The 14209-nt window shown below is 43.4% G+C and overlaps 1 protein-coding gene across 1 annotated transcript in view; it reads right to left on the bottom strand.

Annotated features, from left to right (window-relative positions):
* The window catches only part of JAG1 (jagged canonical Notch ligand 1), a 59221-nt gene that overhangs the window by 6144 nt on the left and 38868 nt on the right, over nucleotides 1–14209 (bottom strand). The window contains exons 12-23 of the mRNA XM_083379771.1: nucleotides 13313–13486; nucleotides 12754–12907; nucleotides 11066–11230; nucleotides 10409–10522; nucleotides 7779–7892; nucleotides 5411–5524; nucleotides 5208–5324; nucleotides 4240–4267; nucleotides 3131–3216; nucleotides 1415–1528; nucleotides 438–547; nucleotides 106–342 (exon numbers count right to left, since the gene is read on the bottom strand). Of these exons, the coding sequence (XP_083235897.1) occupies nucleotides 106–342; nucleotides 438–547; nucleotides 1415–1528; nucleotides 3131–3216; nucleotides 4240–4267; nucleotides 5208–5324; nucleotides 5411–5524; nucleotides 7779–7892; nucleotides 10409–10522; nucleotides 11066–11230; nucleotides 12754–12907; nucleotides 13313–13486 (1527 nt within the window). The remainder of the gene's footprint in view (nucleotides 1–105; nucleotides 343–437; nucleotides 548–1414; nucleotides 1529–3130; nucleotides 3217–4239; nucleotides 4268–5207; nucleotides 5325–5410; nucleotides 5525–7778; nucleotides 7893–10408; nucleotides 10523–11065; nucleotides 11231–12753; nucleotides 12908–13312; nucleotides 13487–14209) is intronic.

Here is a 14209-nt window from a genome sequence, read left to right as displayed (position 1 = left end):
GTTTTGTTTTAATTGGTTCTCTCAGATCGCAGACGAGACAGAGCGGCTGCTGCAAAGGAGCAGGAATTTTTTTCTTGGGTCCTTCCCTGGAATGGGCTCACTTACCGGAGTCATCATCTCTTTGTTGAAGGTGAAGGTAATGTTAGCACAATGTTCTTGATAGTAAGAATCCGAACTGCAGGTCATTTTCACTGGCTGTTGATTTGACGGCCAGCATTCGCCTGCGTTGTCACAGGGTGGGACAAAGCAGTGGTCAGCTTTAACAGGATGACAGGTGTGGCCCGTGGGACATTCACTCTGGCCCTTGGCATTTACCACACAAGGCTTTGGACCGCACCAGACCTAAAGATAACCGAACACTTAATGGTTAAGTGGCCCTCTGAAAAAGGGGGAAAAAGTAAAGAAGCATGCCGGTGCAGAGATCAAGCATATGTTACCTTAGAACAGGAGACTTTTCCATTCACACACTGACAGCTGTTGCATTCGTCATCCCACTTTGAACCGTCTGGAATAATATGCCCACTGGCAACACAGGGTCTTCCTGAAACTAAGACGAAAGCATTTTTAAGGGATTCATCTTCAAGACCACTGATTTAGAATGAGACTTCAGATGAAATACACAGGGGGAAAGGAAGGAAGATAAGAAAATCATCTAGACATCCTTAAAGGTAAAGGTAAAGGTTCCCCCGCACATGCGTGCTAGTCGTTTCCGACTCTAGGGGCTGGTGCTCATCTCTGTTTCAAAGCCAAAGAGCCAGCGCTTGTCCGAGGATGTCTCCGTGGTCATGTGGCCGGCATGACTAGACACCAAAGGTGCACGGAACGCTGTTACCTTCCCACCGTAGTGGTCCCTATTTTTCTACTTGCATTTTTACATGCTTTCGAACTGCTAGGTTGGCAGAAGCTGGGACGAGTAACAGGCGCTCACTCTGCTACGCGGCACCCGGGATTCGACCCGCCAAACTGCCGACCTTCTGATCGACAAGCTCAGCATCCTAACCCACTGAGCCACTGCGTCCCCAACACAGATGAGAAGACTTGTCTAGGAGCTGTGGTGGCGCAAGTGGTTAGAATGCAGCACTGCAGGCAAATTCTACCCACAGCCAGCAGTTCGATCCTGACCGGCTCAAGGTTGACTCAGCCTTCCATCCTTCCGAGGTCGGTAAAAAAATGAGGGCCCAGATTGTTGGGGTGGGGCAGGAATATGCTGACTATGTAAACCACTTAGCGAGGGCTCTACGGCACTATGAAGCGGTATATAAATCTTAGTGCTGCTGCTATTCAGCCTAATAATTGATCGAAAAGGAGGAAGATGGCTTTTAAAAACATAAAGGGCACCCCAGCTCCTAATTTAGACAATGCATTTTGCTGCAGCTAAATAGAACAATGCAATTTAAATCAAGACATGGAATACCTTCTTGACATCTGGGACCACCACGGCCAGGTGGACAAATGCAGCGATATCCATTGATTTCATCTATACAGGTTGCTCCAAAAGCACAAGGTGAAGACTGACATTCATTGATATCTGGAGGGGAAGGGAGGAAGATGAGGAATCCATGTAATTCATTGGTTTGGACACTTTAGCAGAACCAACAATAGCCTTAATCAACCTGTAAAGTTTGATCGCTTTTGTTATGGAAGGTTTTATTACAGGCCATCCCCAACTTACAAGCACAACTGAGCCTGGGTTTATGGCCATAATTTGTTGCATTTATAAGCTGAGGCATAGAGTGAGCAGAAGTAATTTTTCACAGCGGTTGTTAAGCGAACACCATGGTCGTTAAGCCAGCGGTCATTCAGCGAACCCATTCATTGGAATGGGCTTTTTTTTTTTGGCACAAACTGCCCAGATTTTTGGCATCAAAGAAATGGGTGGCATAAAAATGTAATAACTAAATAAATAAATCCCAAATCTGAGACACCTGACCTCAATACGCGGCAACCAATTGTAAAGCTGACCCCACCCAACATGCAGTCATGTGACTGGTGGCACGTAACCATTTACTATGGCCGTGGTTGCTTTGCGGGCTATAAAGCATCCATTCCGTGGCCACTGTGGCTTTGAATGGTCATGAAATCCCTGGTCATTAGCTGACAATCCCCTGTATTACATTTATTAGTTTTTATACACTTATTATCTTTAATGGTAATAATAAAATTAAAAGGAACTCCGAGTACTTATTTCAGAAGTTCAACAAAGCAGGAATAGATGCTGCTTATGAACACGCAAAGCTTTCTTATACTGGGCCATTATAATGGTCTTTAGATTTTGGCTAACAATGCCCCTTTCAACCTCATCGACTCCTCTGATAACAAGAGTTTCCATTACATTTTGTATTCTGTACAACAGATTGTATTTCTGTCCTTTAAGAAGTATAGCTTTTCTTTTGCTGGTGAGTTTCTACTGACAGGGAACCATGTATGCTAGTTGAAGGTCTGAGCCCAAGGCAAAAAAGTATTCTAATTAGAGAACATTTCCTTCTGAGTAGTTTCTTGGCCCTAGGAAAGTTCATTCTCAGAATGAAAGGGAAGAGGAGAGAGAATTCTTTACCCCTTGCAGCCCCTCTTGAAATGCCTTTTCCTTGGAAGGATGAAACTAGGACTCTTAGGAGCCCAGTTCAGAAGAAGAGGGGGGAAAAAGGGTAGCTTTTGAATACAAATAAGGAAGAATATCCACACAGCACATTCTTCATTTATGGGATTCTATTATGGTGGTATGATTGTTTATTTATTTAAACCATTTATATAGCTGTCGCCCATCTTTCATCTAATTCTGGGTGGCTCCCAGTAAAAAAAAAAAAATAAGAATCCTATAAAATATTTTAAGAACTAGAAAACTCAACCAATTAAAACATGAAAAACAACAAAAACTGGTGCCAATCAGTTCTGATGTGCAATCATCTCAGCTCCCAATGCTTGGGAGATTAGCCAGGTTTTTAAAGCCTTATGGAAGGCTAAAAGGGTGGAGGTCCGCCAAACTTCAGCGGGTAAAGTGTTCCATAGGGCAGGGGCTGTCACGGAAAAGACCATTGAATCAAAGACCAATTCCATGGCAACCACTGCTCAAATGAGCCAATTTGCAAGCTTTAAACCAACATCTGTGAATCAAACCATTCTAAAAACTTACTTATCCTGCAGTCAGGACCTGCAAAACCTGGAGCACATTCACAGCGGTACCAATTGTCTCCATCCACACAGATTCCGTTATTGTAGCTGTTTGGGAGGAATGGGGAGAAGAGGGAAAAAAATAAGATAAAGCAAAATCTTTTGGTTTTTACTTCCACAAAGTGCAGGGTGACCTTCAAAATGTAATAAGATTTCTAAACCACGGTAACCTTGCTGCCTTGAACTACAATCCTTAGCGTTAACTTAGCACTGACTCCGCCATCTGTGCCTGCTGGGATTTAAAGGCCATCAACACCCGGAAGGTCAGATTGTCCATTATAACCCATTCTATATATTAACTATTCTAAACATACACACATGAATTGTATTCTACTACAAATTGCACTGGTTTAACAAGACGTAGTTAATTATACATAGTTATGTATAGTGTGCCAAGTAATGAGCTTGTTATTTAGTAGAACAATGACAGACCCAGCAAACATGAAGAATTGAACTGAAGAATTTGATAGGACGTTTTCAGAGAAAATCAAAGGCTTTGGAGGAAGGAGATGCAATACCTATCCCAAGGGTCTTCAAACCTGGCCTTTTTATGACTTGTGGACTTCAACTCCCAGAATTCTTCAGCCAGGCATGCTGGCTGAGGAATTCTGGGAGTTGAAGTCCACAAGTCATAAAAGGGCCAGGTTTGAAGACCCCTGACCTATCCAAATGTTCAACGTATGACTAATAAAAAGGAATCTTCCTAGTCAATGGTCCCCAAACCCCGGGCTATGGCCCACTACTGGGCTTCGGACCATTCAGAATCAGGCCACAGAAATGGTAGGAGAGGGCACGTGCATCTCCACTTGCACGAGCACTCCATTTGTACAAGCGGCGTGTCTGTCACTTATGCAAATGGAGTTGCATGCTCACATGTGTGAACCATCCCCGCTCCCCTGTTGGTCCGTAAAGCCGGAAAGGTTGGGGAACTCTATTCCAAATAAACATATCTACAGTAAAAATAGAGATGACAGTCCAGGGGAAAAGGAAATGGCTTGGGTGGAAGCTTTTTCTTTCCTCATTCATCTCTTTTCCCTCTGGGTTTTATTCAGCTGCAAGAAAGTGACTTACCAAGGATGTGGACTGCAGTCATTTGTATCTGCAGAGAGATTAAAGAAAGGTAAAGTTAGAGGAAAGTAAGAGAAGCTGGGCAATGGGTGAGTGATGGACTTTCTTGTGGATGGCCTCTAAATCTTGGTTTCATTCTTTAAGCCAGAAATTTGGATCACGCAGATTAAAAGAAGGGGGGGGGAAGCCTTGTTGGCTACTTTTCAATTAACAAACCACTGACAACATTCTAGTTTTGTACAGTAAATGAGAAGCCCTCCTTCAAAGCTCTATTACTCACACAAAGTAATCTCTCTCTCTTTCTCTCTCTGCAGCTTTTGAAGTGACTGGCAAGGCTTTTAGACTCTTAGTTATTTGACAGTTGCAACAGCTATAGGGCTCTCCCAGATTTAATTCGTACACACAGGTATACATTAAAAAAAAAACATCCTGCTAAAATGCTCAGAATAGTCAGGAACAGGTTTTTTTATTTTCCCACAGGAAGACTGAGTTCAGTTTGGACATAACAAAACCCCTGGGCACCACTGATACGTATTTAAAATGGTACAAGAATGTTAACTTTTGTACCAGGCTCAAACAGAGGGAGCCTTGTGCAATCTAGAGCTTGGTGGGGATCCAAGGAGGGGATTACTGTAAAGAATCTCAGAGGGAAGAGCTTTGAATGGTGGCTGCTTGGGAAGAGGGAGGCAAAGCCACGTGGAGGAGGAGTAACTCAACATCTGCCTCCACTTAACTTGCTTGCCACTTTTTCTCAGGCCCAGGTCAAAGCTCCATCCTACAAAGTCATTGAAGCCAAGGGAGAGAGGTGAGGTTCAGGTCCCACATCCAACAGCTTCCCACTTCTGGTTTCAATCTCCAATTCCCCAGAGGCACCATTGGCTCAACAAAGCCCCTCTAGATGTATTTATGGAAGAAATGGGTGTGTGTGTGTGTGTGTGTGTGTGTGTGTGTGTGTGTTAAAAAGAACTTACTCTGGGTGCACGTAGCTCCTTCCCAGCCTTCTTTGCAGACACACGTAAAAGTCTCTCCACTTACAACACATGTTCCCCCATTATGGCAGGGGTTTGGCAGGCAGCTGCTATTCCGCGCTGTAAAAGAAACATAAAAAAGCATGCTGCCGGTCTCTTCAGCACACGCCTTGGAGAAGGAAAGATGAGGACCCACCGGTTTGTACCTATATTGCAAGTGGCTCCATCCCATCCGGCAGGACACATGCATTTGAAGACGTCGCCCTCATCGTAACACGTCCCTCCGTTGTTGCACGTGGCTTCATCGCACTGGCTGTCACCTACCCGACGGACGGGGAAAGCCAACGGGTCATATTTTTTCCCTCTTAATAATAACGTTTATTAAAGTTTAAAAATACAAAGATAAAGAACTAATAGGAAGTAAGAAAAATATGAGAAGAAAATTATAATAAAAAATGCAGAGAAAAAGAAAATACGCAAAGAGAAAAGAAGAAAAGTTAAAAGAAATGATTTCCCCTTTCATCAAGACATGTAAAAACTCTTTCAGTAACTTGTCACCGTTTCAATAAAAGGTATCTTCTTCTCATATCTCATCTCCTATCTATAAGCAAATGATAAAGCCTCATAATTCAATCCTCATCAGCAAAACCCCATTAAGAATTACCAAAAATTACAACATAGCTATTTGAACCTCAATCAAATGAAAGTTACATATTTCTTTCCTTTAAGACAGTAATTTATTATTTCCTCTAAAAATACAACCCACTTTTTGCCATCTGTTATCTATAAACAAATCTTTAAAGCCTCTTCATTTGAACCTAGTCAAGAAAAATCCATTCAGAGCTACCAGAAGTAACATGTTAAGAATCTTCTTCTTTGAGCCCTTCAAATAACATCCCATGTTAATTTCTTATCATTTTCTCTTTCTTTCCTTTCCTAAACTAAATCACAAATTTAACACATACCAGAAAGAACGTGTTGAAAGAACATTGTTGTATTTTCAGACAAAGTAATAAAATACGGTGTTTAAAGTAAAAGTTGGGTTATTTAGTTACTGTTAAACTACACATGTTCTTTCTGGTATGTGTTAAATTTTTGATTTAGTTTATGAAAGGAGGGACAATATATATATATATATTGTCATTCAGTCCCGGTCAAAAAATTCCCATTGAGAGCAACTGGAAAGAACATCGTATATTTTTTTTAACCTCGATCAACTTTACATTCCTTTTTTACTTTTAAAAATCCAAGAGATCAAAATGGGTGATGGGTGAGATGCATTCAGCTTAGTTTCAAAATCACCAGGATCTGACACCTTTTTAAATTTTATTTATTTATTTTATTTTAATTCCATTTATATCCCGCCCTTCTCCGAAGACTCAGGGCGGCTTACAAGCTTAGCAGTAGCCTTCATTCTATGTATATGCCTGCTTATTAGGGCTTTCACACACCCTCCCCCAATCAGCATTATTACAAAGTCAGCTTAATTGCCCCCAACAATCTGGGTCCTCATTTGACCTACCTGGGAAGGATGGAAGGCTGAGTCAACCTTTTTTATTTTTTAAATCTATTTATTAAAGCTTATTGCAACGTTCTCTCCCCTTACTCAGTCATGGTAACTTAGGTGACATCATTGTGCCCCTCCCTCTCCCTTCTGCCCCCCCTCCCCCCAATATAAACCCGGGTCTCTCTCAATTTTCTAACGTATAGGGAAGCTATAGAGAAAAGGGCACCATCAGGTTGTGGCTGGGACACATTTACCCATTGATCCCTATATTCAAAATGATGCACTTTTGTGAAGAGAAACGTACCCTGAACTCATGCCAGGTAGACACTGGCATTGTGTAACTTCAACACTGGCATTCATAAGCCAGCTGGCTTTGAACCACAGGATGCTTTGCCTATGGCAGGGGTCAGCAACCTGAAACAGTGAAAGAGCCACTCGGAACCGGTTCCCTCACAAAAGGAAAAACTGGGATCCGCAAAAAATGTGTGCGCATGCGCGTACATGGACGCATGCGCAGAACAGGGTTTGACTGAAGAGTGGAGCCAAGGCGAGATATGCCCCTACCCTGCATATTTGAATTGATTGGTTGAACTTTTTTAGTCCCTTTTTTTTGGATTGCACATGGCAGAGGACTGGGAGCCGCAGGGGACGGCTGAAAGAGCCGCATGAGGCTCTGGAGCTGCGGGTTGCAGACCTGTGGCCTATGGAGAGTCTCAGTCATCCAGGTCATGGCTGTCCCAAGGGTGCTTTTTCGAAAGGCAACTGGGCCTTTCCTTTTGTTTTTGCTTGAAGATGTTTTGCTTCTTATCCAAGAAGCTTCTGAAGACCTTAAGAAGCGTTTTTGGACGAGGGGCAAAAGGTCTTCCAGCAAAAACAAAGAAAGACCACTTGGCCTTTCGAGAAAGCGCCTTTGGGATACACAGGCTACTCTGAACGTTTCAAGGACAGAGGAACAGAAACCACCTTCTTCTACTCAGAAGACAATGAACCCGGCTGAGGGAATTCAATTGAATTCAGGCACAAAACACGACGTTCTGAATACCACAGAAGCTGTTAAAAACACTCACGTGAGTGGCAGGTTTTTCCTTTCCAGCCATTTTTACATTCACAGAAAAAGTCATTGACCAAGTCTCGGCACGTCCCTCCATTGCGGCAAGGGCTTTTATTGCAATCATTTATATCTGGAGATAACAGAGGAGAATTGTCGGCTGGTTACCCATCGGTAGGAGCTAAGAATATTTACAGAGTGGGCTTTGTCTGCATAATTCACATCCCTCTTTCTAGCCTGTAGCTCCTGGATTTTTTTTTATTATTTTTTTTAAATCCCATTTATATCCCGCCCTTCTCCGAAGACTCAGGGCGGCTTACAATCTAAGAAGCACAAATCAAATGTGCTTAGCAGTAGCCTTCATTCTATGTATATGCCTGCTTATTAGGGCTTTCACACCCCCCCCCCCAAAGCGGCATTATTACAAAGTCAGCTTAATTGCCCTCAACAATCTGGGTCCTCATTTTACCTACCTCGGAAGGATGGAAGGCTGAGTCAACCTTGAGCCTGCACTAATTGCAGGCAGCTGGTGTTACTTAAGGAGGCATTAGCCCACTGCTCCACCAAGGCTCTTAAATGCCCCAAGATCTTGATGCCTATTGCCTCTCTTCTGCCCTCCATCCCTGTGTTCCCTTTTGGTTTTTCTCACTATTCAGCTTTCCTTGCAAGTCCCTTGGAATGAAAACTAGATCTTATAATGTAATGACATCCTTTCCAGGCCAAAGTCTTAACAGTTCAGATGTTCCTGGCTGTCCTTGAGACACTGCAGCTCTGTGGCAAATTCCCCTTGAGATGAGTATTATTGTCACAAAATTAAAAACTGATTACAACAGTAAGGTGACGTTCAAAAGGTAAAGATTCTTTTCTTGGTATGAGCTTCATAAAACTTAAAAGTCTGCTGGATGCCTAAGGGTTTTAGGAGAAGAAAATACCTAGAGTGTAACTCTGCAAAATATGTGAGCAATTTATTCAGCTCCTAGTGTACAGGTAGTCCTCAACTTACAACAGTACATTTAGTGACCATTCAAAGTCACAACGGCACTGAAAAAAAGATGACATGTCCATTTTTAACACATTTGCAGCAGCCCCATGATCACGTGATCAGAATTCAAATGCTTGGCAACCGGTTCATACTTATGACGGTTGCAGTGTCCTGTGGTCATGGGAACAGCTTTTGCGAAAAGTCAATGGGGGAAGCCAGATTCAATTAACAAGCATGTTATTAACTTACCAACTGCAGTGATTCACTTAACAAGTGTGGCAAGAAAGGTTGTAAAATGGGGCAAAATTCAATGAATGTCTCACTTAACAACATAAATGTTGGGCATCCCAGTACTTTAGCTACACTCACTTTATGCTAAACTCAGATCACTGAATGAAGCCAACATTCCCTTAACCATATAGCAGTTTAGATAGGGCACTTCAGGCACACAGGTAACTAGATGGAGCAAAAGGATATCCTTTTTTGCTCAAGAACATTTATTTCATGTCTTGTGTGAGCACATGGTGAGAAGCAAAATGAAAGGCAAAAGTACCTTTCCAGTGGTGCAACAGCTTGGGACTATAACCAGATTTCTCTGCAACCCCCCCCCTAAAAATACCTTGGGAAAACTACATTTCCCAGACTTCTTGGTGCCTGGAACACTGTTCCAAATCTATACTGCTCTAGATTTAGATGTTGAAGTCGTTGCTTAGGGCATTGTTGTTTTGTTTCTGTCAATGCTTTATAATAGCTCTTATTTTATTTATCCTTGGTAAGTTGATTTGAGCTGCAGAAAAGCTGCAGTAAATAAAATCCAATGAATAAATAGGCGCTGTCAGCTATTTAAAAAGGTAAAAAGGTAAAGGTTCCCCCGCACATGCGTGCTGGTCATTTCCGACTCTAGGGGCCGGTCCTCATCTCCGTTTCATAGCCGAAGAGCCAGCGCTTGTCCGAGGACGTCTCCGTGGTCATGTGGCTGGCATAACTAGACGCCAAAGGCACATGGAACGCTGTTACCTTCCCACCGTAGTGGTCCCTATTTTTCTACTTGCATTTTTACGTGCTTTCGAACTGCTAGGTGGGCAGAAGCTGGGACAAGTAACAGGCGCTCACTCTGTTACGCGGCACTCGGGATTCAACCCGCCAAACTGCCGACCTTCTGATCGACAAGCTCAGCGTCCTAACCCACTGAGCCACCGCGTCCCTGGTTATTTGGAGAGAGTTAAAACTAAGACAACTCTCCTGGGTATCCCAAAAGCAAGAAAAACAAGTAGGAAAAAAATAAATAAAGCATCAACACATAAGGGCTTGTAGGATGGGCTTAGATGTGAGGTCAGAACGAGCAACTGTTTGGTTTTGTGAAAAGAGATGAATTCCTCCTTGCTTAGCCCAATGTCCAAATTAAGATGAAGGAGGGTACAAGTGGGCAGGATGAAACGTTCGCTTACTATTCCCACAACCTGGGGTACAACACACACTTGCAACGTCTAATGTTGTATAGCCTACAAACCCAGAAAACTATTCTCTCCTGATTCAAACCGAGACCCCCAACTCTCTCAATGTATCTAGGCAGGCTGCTCCATAAATGAGGCTCATGGTGTTTTCAGGATATTTCCCCCCCCCCCATTTCCATCTTCCCATCTGCTGGAAAAGGAGGACTTGCTTACTTGCTTCACAGAAGGTGCCCTCCCAGCCATCACTACAAATGCACTTGTAGGAGTTGATGCCGTCAATGCACGTGCCTCCGTTTTTACACGGGTTACTCTCGCAGTCATTGATGTCTGAAAAACAAGGATTGAAAAGGAGATGAGTAGACCAAAAGTGCCTTTTAAAAATTGAACAGGCAATCTAGGCTGAAAAATATCACGTCCCCGAGCAAATTTTAGATCAGTCCCTAGAGATGTCAAGATTAAATCTGTTCCATTCAGTATGAAAAGTGCCTGGCCCCTTGTTAAAAAATGGAAAGCAGGCTAATAAAAACAGCTTATTCTTAATATCCCCACATGCTTTAAACATTATGTAAGGCAGTCAATAAAAATGGCAGGGTAAGTTTGCTGTACGTTAATAAGAAGCTTTCTGTACACAAGCCCAAGTTGATGTTATAATTTATTTAAAAAGTTAAAATATTCAAGGGCAGGGACCTCTTAAACAATTTCCCCAAGGCTCCAGTCTCAGGAGGAGGAAAAAAGAGAACTTGGCAGGGTTGAAAAGATGTATGACGGCCACTCCTGCATCCCAAGGACAAAAGTTCTTATTATTTACACAAGTAGCTTCAAACTTGGATATAAATGAGAGGAACCAAGATAAGCATCTCCAAATCTTACTTTCATGACAGTAGGTGCCAGTGAAGCCTTTGTTGCATTCGCAAGTAAACTTGCCTCCCGCTTGGCTCTTGCACTTGCCATGGGGGCCGCAAACATTGGAAGAGATATAGCGGACCCCTTCTGGGGTGCTGTTGGAAGCGACAGCAACAGTACAGCTGTCAATCACTGCAGAAAAGAGACAAGCAAGCAAAAAATGAATCTTCACCGTCTTACCAGTAGCTTCATGGATTCTCCAGGGTTGTTGCCGATGTGGGGAAAGTACATTCAAATTAAACTAGGTTTTAAAGCAGGCGTGCCCAACCTCAGTTAACTTTTAAGACAGGTGGACTTCCAACTCTCAGGCATGGCGGGCTGGAGAATCCCGGGAGCTGAAGTCCACAAGTCTTTAAAGGTTGTCAAGGTTGGATATTCCCGTTTTAAAAGTTTGATAAGGAGGGATAGGTAGGGGAGGGGGAGGGGGGGATTGTTAAAGATAAAATGTATTTTAAAACTTTTCAATAAAAAAAAATAAAATAAAAGTTTGATAAGGAAATGCAACAGAGTTCAACTTGTGAAGAAAAGTGGTTTCAACTTCGGGCCCTCTCACTTTCTACTTTGAACACATCTGCTTCTCCCTTGCCATATGTCTTCCATCCAGCCCCAATACTTTCCAGAACCTGGTATGTGACCTTTAGTCCCAAAGGGCAGTATACCTACATCCTATGGCTCTCCAATACCGCTATTAAAAAAATCCCTCAGAAGTGTAAAAATATGATTCCAAAGCGCTTTGTGGTTTCTAAGTATCCCCAACTCTTAGGAGCAGGAGCATCATATGTAACCAGAAAGGCCTTAGATCAGGCCAGGGTATTTCTCCATCTAGATCAGGGAGAGGTGAACTTTTGGTGGCTGAGAATTGCACTAAACCATTTTAGGATGAGCTTTGAGGCACACAGTTTGAATCAGACAGGTTTGAATTGGATTTACCAAGTGGGCAGAGCTGGGATATTCTGTAGTTTTAAAACTTATTTAGAAATGCATGGTAAAGTTACTGGGCCTTCCTTCTCAAAAAAAGCCAGAGAACAATGGCTGGTAATGTATTTAAAGGGCATAACTTAAAGAGCCTTGGTGGAGCAGTGGGCTAATGCCTCCTTAAGTAACACCAGCTGCCTGCAATTAGTGCAGGTTCGAGTCCCACCAGGCTCAAGGTTGACTCAGCCTTCCATCCTTCCGAGGTAGGTAAAATGAGGACCCAGATTGTTGGGGGCAATTAAGCTGACTTTGTAATAATGCCGCCTGGGGGGGTGTGTGTGATAGCCCTAATAAGCAGGCATATACATAGAATGAAGGCTACTGCTAAGCTTGTAAGCCGCCCTGAGTCTTCGGAGAAGGGCGGGATATAAATGGAATTAAAATAAATAAATAAAATAAATAAATAAATAACTCAATACTTGGTGTGACCACAGAACATGGGGTCTGAAGGCTCCATGCTGCCTTGTGGCCCAAGCCCGCTAACCTGTTCTAACACAGCACTGATTATGCTGAGTCACTGGAGTTCTGCCCCCTGAAATTTCAGGCAGACATCTTGGGTCAAGTGATGTTGGAGACTGAATCTGGGACTTTTACGCATGAACAGCACGGACCCCCATCGCTGTCCCCGGGGTAAATGAGCGACTGCTACGACGACATGGCACAAAGCTTCAAAAGCATACCTTCACAAGGAGTTGAGCGGCAGTGATCTTTGAGGTGGGAACAGTTCTTGCCCTCGTAATCATCCGGACAGTTGCTGCAGAAATAATCGCTCTCGTAATTGAAGCACTGGGCCCCATTCTGGCAAGGGTTGGGCTCGCAATAGTCTATGTCCAACTGTCAGTGGTGGTGGAGAGGGAGGAAAGAGGAGGACAGAACAGAGGATCTAAGTCAAAAGGCTTTATTCATCTTCTTCCCACGGTCACAGGAAGGAAATGTGGAATCTGACCTTTTCATCTGCCACCTCTGTTTGCCTGTGTACGCCAGACACAATGCAGCTCTCACCAGCCTCGCTAAAATAACGAGGTTATCAAACAGCACGCAGAGGCTGGGTAGACGCAGAGCGCTCGCAACACGAATGCACACAAATGCTCCTGAAGTTGTGAATCCCCACACCTCACCCTTGATGTTTTTTTTTAAAATAAAAGCTTCTATTAACGCTGCTTGCTTGAATACAGGTATTCAGCCTACAGATCCACGGAACTGCACACTGAGTTTGCTCTTATCTGGAACCTGCCTCACCTGACAGATGTTTCCCGAGAAGCCAGCCAGGCAGAGACACTGGAAGCCGTTGATTTCATCTTGGCAGTGGCCCCCGTTCAAACAAGGGTTGCTTGCGCATTCATTGATGTCTCTCTCGCAGTGATCCCCAATATAGCCAGGTGGACAGAGACAGCGATAACCGTTCACTAGATCCTGGAAAGACAAAAGGGTGCAACAACAAAAAAGAGATCAGCTTACCTTGCCAATAAAGCACAAAAGCATTCACACATGCAAGCAGCACAAAAGCCAGAGAGGCCATTTGATGTCCTAGGATGGCATTAAGACTAGAACTCTCACAAGCCCTTCTCTCTGACCATGTGCGCTGGGACTATTGTGACTTACAAGGGAGTCCTCAAATTATGACCACAATTGGAACCAGAATTTTCGTTGTTAAACAAGGTGGTTGTTTTAAGGGTATCACATTGTCGTGACGCAACTCTGGCTTTCCCCCCCACTGACTTTACTTGTCAGAAACTGGCTGGGAAGGTTGCAAATGGTGATCACAGGACGCCGGGATGCTGCAACCGTTGTAAATACTGATGGCCAAGTGCCCAAATTTTGATTATGTAATGGTGGGGATGCAGGATTGGTTGTGAATCACTTTTTTTTCAGTGCCACTGTAAACTTCAAATGGTCGCTAAGTGAATAGTTGTAAATCAAGGACTACCTATACAATGCAAATCCACTGAAGTGCAAGCCGGAGGGGACTTGGATCCACTGCATCATCAGAGCTAAACAGACAGGATGAGGCAGCAACGCTGGTTCATTCCTGCACATGCTGTCTGAAATTCATAACTAGAGGCAGATACTTATTTACAGGAGGATGACACTAGCAATGGACTCAGTGCCCTCTAAAGCCTTGCTTTGGTTCTACAA

This window comes from Vipera ursinii, assembly GCF_947247035.1.
Source record: "Vipera ursinii genome assembly, chromosome: 1".
In the NCBI taxonomy this organism is placed as follows: Eukaryota; Metazoa; Chordata; class Lepidosauria; order Squamata; family Viperidae; genus Vipera; species Vipera ursinii.
This window is presented reverse-complemented; position numbering and strand designations above follow the sequence as displayed.